The sequence below is a fragment of the Bison bison genome, unplaced genomic scaffold (genome assembly GCF_000754665.1).
Source record: "Bison bison bison isolate TAMUID 2011002044 unplaced genomic scaffold, Bison_UMD1.0 scf7180017854880, whole genome shotgun sequence".
NCBI lineage: Eukaryota > Metazoa > Chordata > Mammalia > Artiodactyla > Bovidae > Bison > Bison bison.
In genome coordinates, this window is record NW_011485453.1 from 121,980 (window position 1) to 134,008 (window position 12,029).

Genomic DNA, 12,029 nt, shown 5'->3' on the forward strand with positions numbered 1-12,029 from the left:
ACCCCCGCGCCCCCGCCACGATACAGACACTCGGGAGGAACTCAGGCCCCCGGCCCAGAGGCCGGTCTGCCTCCAGATCCATCACTGTGGCAGGCCGTACGCGGCCCTCGGCTGGACTACGGCCCTAGGGAGGCAGCTTGAGGTGCCTCCTATGACACATCCAGCCTCACCCCACACTGCCCATCCTGCCCACTGAGGGTATCTCCCCAGGCCCCCAGAGGTACCTGCAGCAAAGCCAGGTCTGCGTCCTGGGCCAGCTGCTGCAGGTTCTTCACAGCAGACGTGGTCTTGATCACGCGCACCAGGGCCGGGGAGCAGTCAAGCGGGAGCTCACCCAGCAGGGACTTCTCATCGCTGAGCAGCAGGAGGGCATGGTACGGGCTGCAGGGCAGAGACATGGTCAGTGGTACAAGCAGCTTCGGGCTCTCGGGGTGGGCACCTGGAGAAAAGAGGCCACGGGAGGAACTGGAAGACAGGGTTGTGCCCTGAGGCCTTTAAAAACCTGCGAGGATCACTGCTGCAACAGAAAGAACTGCAGGAGCCCTGATGACCCGCTCCATCCCACCTCTGGGACTGCCCGCAAACACTGGTTGACTTAAAAATGAGTCAACCCTTCCCAAGGAAACAGCCCCAAAGAGGGCTTCCCTGGTGGCTCAGATGGTAAAGAATCCATCTGCAACGCGGGAGACCTGGGTTCAATCCCTGGGCTGGGAAGATCCCCTGGAGGAGGGCATGGCAACCCACTCCAGTATTCTTGCCTGGAGAATCCCATGGACAGGGGAGCCTGGCGGGCAACAGTCCGTGGGGTCGCAAAGAGTTGGACACGACTGAGCGACTAAGCACAGCATATAACACATGGGAAAAGCAAAATCCCCACCTCAGACTGTGAACAGAACGACCGAGACACACGCTGGGAAGGAAGCCCAGGAGGAAAAGCCCGGACAGTGCGGGGGCCTGGGTGAGGGATGAAGTCAGTGCTCTGCTTTCTGTCATCAAAACATCTGCTGTCCCGTGCCCAGATCTCTTTTTCTGGTTAAGACATTTGAGGAGACAGAGCACTTGGTGGGGAAGGCAAAGGCAGGAGACTGGGCTCTGTGCTGTCCTTGCAGGAGGAAGCCTGAAATGGACAAACAGAGCCCACAAGTTCTGGTTCAAGCAGAGACCCCAGGAGTAACACCATGATGACACAGCCCTCTGAGGGTCAGGCCCGCTGCTGGCCGTGAGGCGTGGTCCACAGCCCTAACGAGGCCCCAGGCTGGGGCTGCAGCGCAAAGCCCTGCTCGGCCAGGCAGTGCCCAGAGGCTCTGGGGGTGAGCTGGGGGTGATGGTCACTCCTGGACAAAACTGGACACAAAAACATGTGTTTACAAACAGCAGAGCCCTACCTGCCAGTTTCTGTGGCAGGAAGAGGACCCAAGTGCTTGGTACACCTCAGGCAGACAAAGGAGAGAAGGGCCGGCGGGCGTGGGGCTGGCACTCACCGGATGGCCTTCAGGCTGCGCTCGATGGCCTCTGGCGGGATGAGGCTGCTGGCCGCGTAGTGGATCTTGTGGGGCAGGCAGAAGCTCACCTCCAGCCAGCTGTTGACGTGGAGCCGCACCACCCCAGATGTGCACAAGCTGCAGAGAGAGGGCCCTCAGCCTTGCACACGCAACCACATCTTGCACACCTGCCTGAGGGCGCCTCCGCCCAGCCCACAAGTACACTGCAGGGAGGCTTCCCAGACTCCTACCCCGCATCCTACCCCACATCTCAGTAGGGTTAAGAAAGCATCCTATCCCACATCTCAGTAGGGTTAAGAGAAGAAAATGATGTATTAGGAACACACACAAAAGTTGCCTTTCTGGCCAGCCTCGGAATCTGCAGTCCAACCAGAGGCAAGGGATCAGGGAAGCCTCTCCAATCTCTGCCCTGGAGGCTCAATGCACCCGGGCGTCCCAGGGCTTCCTCTACACGATGGGCGGCCGGGCAGGGCAGGGCCCATCACCAAAAGGGAGAGATGAGCAGGAGAGGAAGGGGGAGCGGGAGGGAAGGGTGGCGGTGCCCGGCCCCCAGATATCCCGAGGGAGGAGCCCGCCCCTGCCGATGGTGCAGCCCTGCAGGCACTCCACAGCCAGCAGCCACAGCAGCCACACCAGCCCCCGATCAGGCTTTCGGCACCCCTCGTCTCCCCAGCCTCGCTCAGGCCAAACACAGAGACTCTGTGTCTGACTCTCATGTCTCACAACCCACCTCAGACTGCCTGTGAATCCTGCCTGCTCCACGCAGGGACAAACTGCACACCTGCTCCACTCTGGCCTCCCCGGTCTGCCCTCCCTACGCAGACCCCCAGGGGTCCCACCTCAGCAGTCCTAGCCAAGACCTCAAAGTGCCAGAGCCCTGTGGGACGTGCCCACTCTTGCCAACCCTGTATCCTCCCGCCGGAGAGTCCAGCAGGACAGGCTGCCCTGCTGCTCTCCAAGCTCGTGGACTTGCCCTAGCCACACGCTCTCCCTCAGGGGCGCCAGGGCTCCTTCCTGCCTACAGATCTCAACTCTAGGCCCACCTTCTCAGTGGGGTGAGCCCCAAGCCTGACCCTGGCCCCCCAGGCGGCTCCAAGCTGCCATCTGTCCTGTGCGTGGGCAGCAACAGGCCCTCCTGTCCGCGGTCAGTGCTGTTTCCCGACCAGAATCCACAAGGTGCGGTGCTCACCGCACGGCCAGCAACAGGCAGGGACACTGAGAGCACTTCCAGCCTGGAGGGGGGAGGAGGCCTGAGGACAAGACCCTCTGGGCCGCCGTCTCTCAGGAACGAAGCTGAGGCCCTGACCTGGCCCGGGTGCTGAGCACAGAAGGAGTGACTGCTAGCGCAGAGCAGGGTATGGGGCCTGTGCCCCCTGCCTGGCCCCTTCTTGCCACACTCCAGCCCACGCTGCTGGCACTCGGGCCTCGGGGCTCTCGGAAACAGACTCAGGGATCTGGGTGCTAGAGGCGGCCCGTGGCCCCCGCCCCGCATCCACAGGCTGTTCTTACAGTCCCTCCCCACAGCCCTGTCCAAAGAGCTATGCGGAATCCACAGGCAGCAGTTTCAAATGTAAAAATCAGTCCTTATTGTCTCCAGCAGGGAATGGGCACCAAGGAGAGGAACCACGGGAAGCACACGGAGCACGCCTGCGACCTCAGCTGCCCCCAGGACTCCTGCTGGCCCCGGCCTCGCTCCCTCTCCTGTGCTGCCACCGGGGCACCTGGAGGGCCGGGCCCTCTCCCAGGGCTTCCCTGTCCCTAGCTGACCCCTTGAAGGATGAGAGAGGGTCTCAGGCCCCCAGCTGCAGGGGGGCCACAAGCTGTGGCTTGTGTGTAGTTCTCTTCACATCTGCTCAGAAAGGCAGTGGACTCAGAACCAAGGTCTTCCTATCTCTGAGCTCTCCTGTAGGACATGGCACGAGGTAGCTGCTGGAACGCAGAGTCATAGTAAACACCGAGATTCCTCTTTTCTTTTTTTTTTTTTTTCGAGATTCCTCTTTTCAAATGTAGCCATGTGGGCTCCTCCAGGAGCCCAGCGATGCCATGTGCAGGCTGCTGAGCCACTGGGCACAGGAGGAGGCCCCAGGCACTGGTTCAGGCTCTTGGTGCACAATCTACAGCCTGCATTTGGGGGCTCCCACTCAGTCGTGCCAAGAAAGACACAGGGAATTGTAAGCAAACTATGTGAACACAAGAAGCCGGACAGAGTGGTAAGAAAAGGGATGTGGAGGAGGGGGCAAGGGTAGGTGTAGCCTGGGGCCTCATGGGGATCTGGTAGCAGGCAGACAAGCCATCAAGGCCTGTGCAGCAGCATGGGGTCCCAGTCGATGGGGTCACAAAGAGTTGGACAGGATTGAGCGACTGAGCACTAGCAGAGTAGAAGCTGGGCCCGAAAAGGGTCCCGAGCAGCTCGTACTTGTATCCTCAGGGCAGCTAACGGTTTGGTGGGGACACTGAGGAAAACACTGTGCCTGTGTGAGGCTTATCCGGCCCCTCACACGGATAAGGCCACACCACACACTGGACTGCAACTCTGAGACCCCACCCTGCCTGCGACACGAGATAGATGCGCCCCCAGAGCCCAAGGCCCAAGGCAATCACACGGGCCTTTCAACAAGCGCTTATCTTTCACATCCCAGACGGCACAGGATGCAAGCTCATCCCCCACCTCACATCTCAGCATCCAAATTTCAGTCCCTATCCTAGCGTCCTGCTGTGGGCTCGCACCAGTCACCCTTCTCCCTGCCCCAGGCCAGAGACCTCCGAAGCCAGCCCTGCACCCTCTGGTCTCGCACACAGGGCCAACACTGCGCGTGACCCAAGAGGGCTACGTGGGCTCCTGGAAGCCCACACTGACATTTCCAACACAGGTGCACTTTCTGGAAAGGACTGAAATTCCCAGGATATTCGTGGGCAAGTCTGTGGGCCCAGCCCTGCTCTGGACAGGCAGCGAAGAGCAGGGCAGAGTCCCCAGCACCCCCAGCACTGCCGCAGGTCAGGAACTGCTTGGCAGACACTTCTTCAAGCCCCACCATGGGATCCACATGCTGAGCACAGACGGCTAGGGGACATCCCCAACCTCGGGGGATGCTGTCACTGAAGTCACCAAGCTACAAGGGGACACACAGGTGCTGGGCAAGCAGCGGTGGGCTCCGCGGAGTCACGCGGCAGCAGCGGCTCACAGACGCAGAGGTCCTGGGGCATAGGGCCTCCAGGCCACACCGCACACAGGACTGCAGTCAAAGCGCTCAGTCCAGAACGCCCCTGTGCAAAGCCCCAGCCCAGCCTCGAACCTCAACGAGACCTCAGCTTCAGGCCTCTTGCTTCTGCTCTGAGAAAGCCCGTCCCGGGGCCTGCTGGCGAGCCTCCACAGAGAAAGGGCTGCGTGCTCCCTACCACCTGCCTTCTTGCCCCTTGGTGCAGCCCGCCCTGCAGGAGCAGGGTGGGTCAGGCTAGACCCTCACAGCCTTCCCACTGGGTCAGAGCCGATGCCGTCAGCAGGCGGGGACAGGGGAGGACACGGATGGTCTGGGATTCCTATGGGAGAAGCACTGGGCGGGACCCAGATCACAAGACTCGGGCCTGGAAACAGGGAGGGGGTCATCTGGGTTCAGGAAGGAGGCAAAGGGCTGAATGGGGGCCCGGGAGCTGCTCTTGCTGAGTGCTGACTCCTGTCCTTGGGACTGCTGCCACTAGAGGGCGCTGGGCTGCCTCAGCGCTGGGCTGCCTCAGCTCCAGGCTCGGCTGGTCCAGCACGCCACGAAAGCAGCTGTCAACTCTCGAGGGTCAGCATCCCAACACAGTTCGAGCCTAAGAATTCACAGCTCATTGTTTGCTCAGAAACATACTGTCTGGCTCTGGATTGCTTTTTACTGTAAGCCCACGCTGGCCTGGATCTAGCGTGCAGTTTCAAGGGACGCTGCTCTTATGTCCTCTGACACCCTGAAGTCATCGAAATAAAAACACGGAAACAGCAGCCACTCTGTGCATCCCTGAAGACAGCTCTCCCTCCCACCTAAAGGCACCTGCGCCCCCAGGAGGAAACAGGGCCAAAGCAGAGCGTTCACAGAGAAGGGTACAGGGGTGGGCCCAGGTGAAGACGTGCACACCTGCGTTCATATCGGCTGACCTGAGACACCATCCACCACCCACCGTGGTCGGCAGAACCGGAAAGCTCAGAAGACTCTGTGTGGCAAAGTCAGGTGCTGCTGACAGGTGGGCAGACGCAGCCACAGAGGGCAGTACCTCCGTGACACACACACCTGACTACTTAGCCGGCAGTTCCACTTAGGAATTTCTCTCAGGGATGCACGGGCACCCACAAAAAAACACACACGGCTAAGCCGCATGTCCTTCAGCAGCAAAAGCTGGAGCCCATGAAGCCCCAGGGAGGCGGCAGGCAGCTGGGCAGCAGAGAAGTCAGTCCTTATTTACTAACAGACAGATGTCTAAGTTGCACGTGGAGGTGAGAAGGTACAGGGCAACCGCACACGCAGTATGCTCCGGGCTCACCCTCCTGTGCGCCGCGCCCTCGGAGGGGCACACAGCACGCAGCCACCTGACACATCCTGCCTCCGGGACGGGACCAGTGAGGGTCTAAGGAGAAAGCAGCCCAGCGCCCTTTCAGACCTGACCGACAGGGGACCTCTTCAAAGGCTTAAGCTAAATAACAAAAGGACAATTACCAAAACATCACAGTGGTTAACACTGGGCGTGGGATTACAGACCGTTTTATTTTCTTTATACTTCCCTATGTCTATAATAAATACATAATACTGGTGAAATCAGAAAAAAACATTAACATTAAAAAAAAAGGAGGGGGGAATTCTCTGGCAGCCCAGTGGTTAGGACTCCACGCTTCCACTGCAGGAGGCCAGGATTCAATCCCTGGTTGGGAATTAAGCTATCACAAGTCCCACAGTTCAGCCAAAAAAAAAAAAAAAAGAGAGAATTCACGGGGAAAAAGAAAACTCACATGGAAAAAGGAAAGGATGTGGACAAACCACCATCTCCAGAGGGGCTCTGGCCACAGCTCTCAGGTCAAGCCCATCTCCAGCGGGGAACACGGTCTCCTGGATGGAGGAGGCCAGGGCAGGGAAGCTGGCGGCGAGGGGAGGTGAGGGGGCAGTGCCCCTTGCGCCCCCCGTCCAGCAACATGCCGGTCCCCTCAGCCCCGAGAGGCCTCTGGTGAGCCCGCTTGCCAGGTGCAGAACAGGAGAAGCTGCCAGCCAGTGGCACTCACCCAGGACTGGGGTCCCACAGACCCAGGGCCAGGGAGCAGTGGTCAAAGCCCCGTGGACACGCTTTAGAAAAAAGAGTGCCTGCCTTGCTTGCCCACACTCAGAGGTGGTGCTGAGCTGGGCTTCCCGCCATGTCTCCACTGCCTGCTGCCCATACACTGAGTGTCCCAAACCCCCAAGACTAGAGCTAGTCAGGGGAGCAGGGCCAGCCCAGACCCTGAGCCTCAGTCTCCTCTTGGGTGCGGCAGCCACAGTGACCTCACCTGAAGAAGGCAGGCCTGGAACACGGTAGGTGCTGTGCTCAGTCAGCGTCACCTTGCGTTCTAGGCCCCCACACAGCTTTCTTCAGGTCCATTTTCTAGTCAGAGCAAAGTCTGGGGGTGCCGTCCCAGCCAGGCACCTTTCTGCCCTCCCTCCATCTCAGGCAGAGCGGGGAAGTGGCACCCGCCTTGCGGAGGCCCTGGGCAGGAGGCCACTCGTCTTACCTGTCATAAGCGTCCTTGAGGTCCCTGGCCAGCTTGCACTTGGGCAGGATGTGGTGGAATGGGGACTGAGGCCCGTCATTTGCTGCAAGAGTTGTAACACAGGGGACTCAGAGCCTGCACAGCACAGAGCTCACACAGGCCAGATGGCAAGTTTAGGCTAAGAAGGACTTTAAGTGACTGTACACCAAACATCAGGACGTTGCCCAGTGGTCCGCACCACCATCTTCTGGATTTCCCGACCGCTGGCCCCACCTGACTCTGCAAGTACAGGCCTCACGTAACATCTAACAAAAAATAGATGTACTTACATTGAACTTTTAAAAATCCCGGTGAAAAAGTCACAAACTCTTAAGAATGTTTTTAAAAGATAAAACTTCTGGATTGTTATTATTAATAATACATAACTGGGGAAAATAAATGTATTACACATTTTGACAACTGTCAAACATCAAAAACAAATTTTTCCAAGTGGCACATTCTCATGTACTTTTGCTTATAGCTAAAATTAGCCCAAGTTCACTGGCAAGTGTAGTCCTGGTTTTCTCTTCTGCTATGGAGGTGCTGACCTGAGAAGACAGAGGCAAAGCCTGTGACAGAGGGGGCATCTCTCAGCTCTGAGATGCTGACAGTGCACCAAGGCCTCAGGCGGGTCCATCAGCAGATACTACTTTAATAATTGGCCAGCTGACAGCTCGATTGGGCTCCCCTTCAATTCTGCTGAAAGCAAAGAAGAGGCCTCCTTCCAGCTTGACACTGCCCTTCCGCATGCCCCCCACCCCAGGGAGACTGCCCAGCAGGACCAGGGTGGTACCTGACCTGTGGGAAGAGCCATCATGCGGGGTCTGGGGGAGGGGGACAGTTTGGGCTGGGGAGCCACTCTCAGAGCATCAGTTCGGGAGCCTGGGTCTTGCTGGGACCTTTGAGGGTCTTGCTGCGTGCCCAGGGCATGCTCAGTCCAGCACAGAGCCCACCAGCCTCCGTATTCTGGAGAAGCCGCCGGCGCGCTCACCGTCAGCCGTGGCGGACACCTCGTCCTGCAGCGCCAGGATCAGCTTGGCCTCCCGCGTGAGGTACTGGCAGCGGCGCTCCTCGTGCTGCAGCACAGTGGCGATGCGGCGGGAGAGGGTGTGCAGACAGCTGATCACCGACGGGTCCGCGTGGGCCTGCAGGGCACCCCAGGAGGACATGCAGCATTGCTCAGACTGCGGAAGAGCCCTCTCTGGGTGTCCCGTCCTGGGTCCCCTTGAGAGCCTCTCCCAGCAACACCGGTCTGCGCATGTTCCATGGTGGGCATGGAGCTGCTGCCCACACGGCAGCACAGATGGCCCTGTGGGGTCCCCAGTGGGGAGGGACAAGCACGCAGGTGCTTCTAACAAGTGAGAGAGGGTCCCACACTCAGGGCCCCAGGCCAGCACATCCAGGGAGGCAGGGGATGTTCAGGAATGCAGTCCAGGCCTGGCAGGAACAGCCCAGTGACACAACGGAAGGCCCAGACCCCGCCATCACGTGCGCGGGGACCCAAGGTCACAGGCTTCCATCTGAGAAGAACAAGGGCCCTCCCTCACCCATCAGCCCACAGGTCAAGTGCTCAGAGTAAGCCTATGGAGAGCAGAGCCCAGGGGTGTCTACGGTCTCCAGGGAGCGGCTGTGTGAGAGCTCAGTCACACAAGCACACAAGTAACAACAGGGACACAGCGTGAGACACAAGTGTTGGGCCCACTGCTCAGTGAAGACCTCTGTCCTCAGAGGAAGCGCTCTTCCTGAGAGCTGGCTAACAGGTCAGCAGGCACCAGGCCCCCGCACATCCCTCTGCACCCCTCTGTTAATCCTGGCACCTATCGGGGGCCACAGCCAAGCCAGGCCTGCGCACCCGCCCAGGCCAAGGGTGGGGCAGGCAGCTGTGAGGTCTGTGAAGATGCCCCCAGAGCTGATAACCACCTGCCGTGACTCAGCACCCCAGGAGCCGACAGGGAGGCTGAGTCATCCCGGGTAGAGGTGGGAGGAGGGGAGAGTGGCGGCCCCGATTAGAGCCTCCGCTTGGCCTCCCCTCCTGTTTATCTGCAGGCACGGCCCTCGGCAAAGGTCCACAGCCAGGCTCCTGGGCCAAACCTTGACCTAGACAAAGTAAACACCTTCATCACCTGGAGCTGGGGACACTCTAGCTCCTAGCAGATCCACATTCACAAGCAGAACTCACCCCCGGCAGCACACCTGTGCGGCGAGGGGCTGAGGGCTAGGTCCACGCCGGGCCCCTGCAGACCACAGCCCTCCCCACATCCAGGAGAGCCCCTCAAGGGTCCCCAGAAGGTCACGGGATAGAGGGTCTGGGTTAAGTGTGTACACAAGTGCCTCAAATCAAAATGTTCTGCCTTAGATTTGAGAAAAATCTGTGTAAAAATCTTCCTCCCAGCAAAGCAGAGGGAGGAGAGTGACCTGGGCACATGGTCACTCCCTGACCCCCCAGCACACGCCTACTGGCTGGGGCAAGACGGTGCCACAAATCGGGTACCCAGGGCTGCTCACTCACACTCCTGGGCGAGGCCCACATGGACGAGTGTGTCTAGGTGCCCCGACTCGCTGCAAGGCCCGGCCCAGCTCCAGGTGCCTGGAGAGCCCAGGCTACATGGGGTACACCAAGAAGGTGACCACTGAGGAGGCGCCAGCCCCGAGTGGGGCTCTGAGAAACATGCCCTCCCTGCAGACATGATGTGAAGCAGCATGATGTGCAGAGCATCGCCAGTGAGACTGTCTCACCCGTGAAACTCCCACCAAACAGTCAGGCCCTCAGAGCAGATGTACAGTTTGCAGGAGACACAGGGATTGTCTGCACAGAGACAGGTCTGACCATGGACCCGTCCACGGGATAAAGGAGGAGAGAGTTCTAGATGGAGAGGAGGGGAGCGTTAGAGGCCTGGGCACACAACCCCCCATGCTTCTGTGGGCTGGTTTCTGGTTTTCACTCCAGTTTAGACAGGCCAACAGGAAAAAATGCTGTGACGACTGGGACACGTTTCCATGAACTAGACACTAGCTGCTACCTACATAAGTTAGTTCTGTCAGCTATGGTGTACAACAGCTGTCCCCTCTCAGAGACGCTTCCTGAGGTATGTAGGGGTGAGCAGACAGGCGCTCTGAGACCTGTCCTCCTCAGCCGGGGAACGGGGTCGGGCAGAGGAGCCAGGGGCACAGGCAGCAGCGTGGGACCTGAGACAGGGGCACAAGGGTCATCAGGCTACTGTCTCGAGCCCAGGGCGTGCTGAAAACTTCAAAGCAAACAGAGTGTACATTTTTATATGACTACAGAAAAGAGGAAATAAAACCCGTCCACTCTTTACCTTGCATTCAATTTCTCCCACTGCTCACATCACTGCCTCTGTGCTCTGAAGTCCTACGTTGCCCTGTCTCCTGTGGCTTTAACCTGGGAGGGACCCACCCGCTCGCTCCAGCGTCTGGCCTCACCCCCATTCTCACTTGCAGTGGCCACAGAACACGCTAGTGTATAAACTACCACCCTGTCTAACTGTTCTCCGGCCACTGGACAGCAGGATTATCTCCAGCCTGCTTATTATAAAAATCCCCATACACTTTAAAATCTGCCTTTTTCCCTGACTGCCGCGCCCATGGGAGTCACACACTCAGCTATCACATGCCGCTGCTCCCAGAGATGAGGGCCTGCCTGCAACATCCAGGGTGGGGCCGCAGCGGCTCCTCACACCCCTGCCCCTCAGGGGCTATCAGAGTTGACGGGTGGACAGCACTGGTCGTGGTTTTGGTCTGTCTTCATCACTGAGTTCTTTCTGTGGATGTCTGCAGTGCATAATGAAATAAACGATAAAAAGACACTGAACAAGCCCACGCCACCCAAGTGCACGAAGCAGAAAGCAACGCTTCCCCTCTGGGCACCTCCAGCCCCACAGTCACCAGCAGGGACCACTGTGTCTAACTGGCACCTCTCCACTGATCAGCAGGGGGGCAGTTTTGAGAATACAGCTCCCTTCAGAACGAAGAAAGCTTTTCTCCAGCATTATTTTGATTCTGAACTCTTCAGTGAGATCAAAAAAGCCTTGTGGGGAAAACACTCTGAGACTCAGAAGGCAGCTGAGGTGGCAGGTCCTCTCCTGCTGGAATCACTCCCGCCACCACGCAGGGAACAAGGCACACTGCCCACTCCTTGTCACCAAGGTACAATCATTCTCTCTGACACTTCTGTACGAAAGCCACCTGCAGCTCACGTGTGCCGACCAGGAAGAATGACTGGACTCGCCAGTGAAATCTGCTGGTGGAGGAGTGCCATATTTAACTGAACACATGTCTCCTAGATTTCAAAGTTCCTTCACAACACCAGCCAGCCCTTACCCACGAGTGCTTCTCATGCTTACTGAGATCCCTTGTATTCTGAGAGCTCTGTGCTGTGCTCAGTCGTGTTCAACCAGGCTCCTCTGCCTGTAGGATTCTCCTGGCAAGAATGCCAGAGTAGGTTGCCATTTCCTCCTCTAGGGGATCTTTCTGAACCAGGGATGGAACCTGCATCTGTTGCACTGGCAGGCGGTTCTTTACCACTAAGCCACCTGGGAAGCCCTTTGACAGCTTTACCAAGAAGAAATTTCCTCTAACTAGTGAAAGCAAAACTTCAGACAGTGCTAGGAACTGCCTCAAGAAGTAATTAGGCTTAATTATAAAACAACCCAACATAACAAATGCTGAGAATGTAGAGAAATTGGAACCCTCCTACATGGCTGGTGGGGGTGTAAAATGGTGCAGCTGCTGTGGAAGACAGTCTGGCAGCTTCTCAAAAGGTTAAA

At 58.2% G+C, this 12,029-nt stretch overlaps 1 protein-coding gene across 1 annotated transcript in view; it reads right to left on the reverse strand.

The window, feature by feature from the left end:
* The window catches only part of NPRL3 (nitrogen permease regulator-like 3 (S. cerevisiae)), a 17,957-nt gene extending 6,286 nt beyond the window's left edge, over positions 1–11,671 (reverse strand). The window contains exons 1-4 of the mRNA XM_010857407.1: positions 8,237–11,671; positions 7,228–7,309; positions 1,482–1,619; positions 225–381 (exon numbers count right to left, since the gene is read on the reverse strand). Of these exons, the coding sequence (XP_010855709.1) occupies positions 225–381; positions 1,482–1,619; positions 7,228–7,309; positions 8,237–8,414 (555 nt within the window). The 5' untranslated portion in view covers positions 8,415–11,671. The remainder of the gene's footprint in view (positions 1–224; positions 382–1,481; positions 1,620–7,227; positions 7,310–8,236) is intronic.
* Positions 11,672–12,029: the final 358 nt, after the last annotated feature.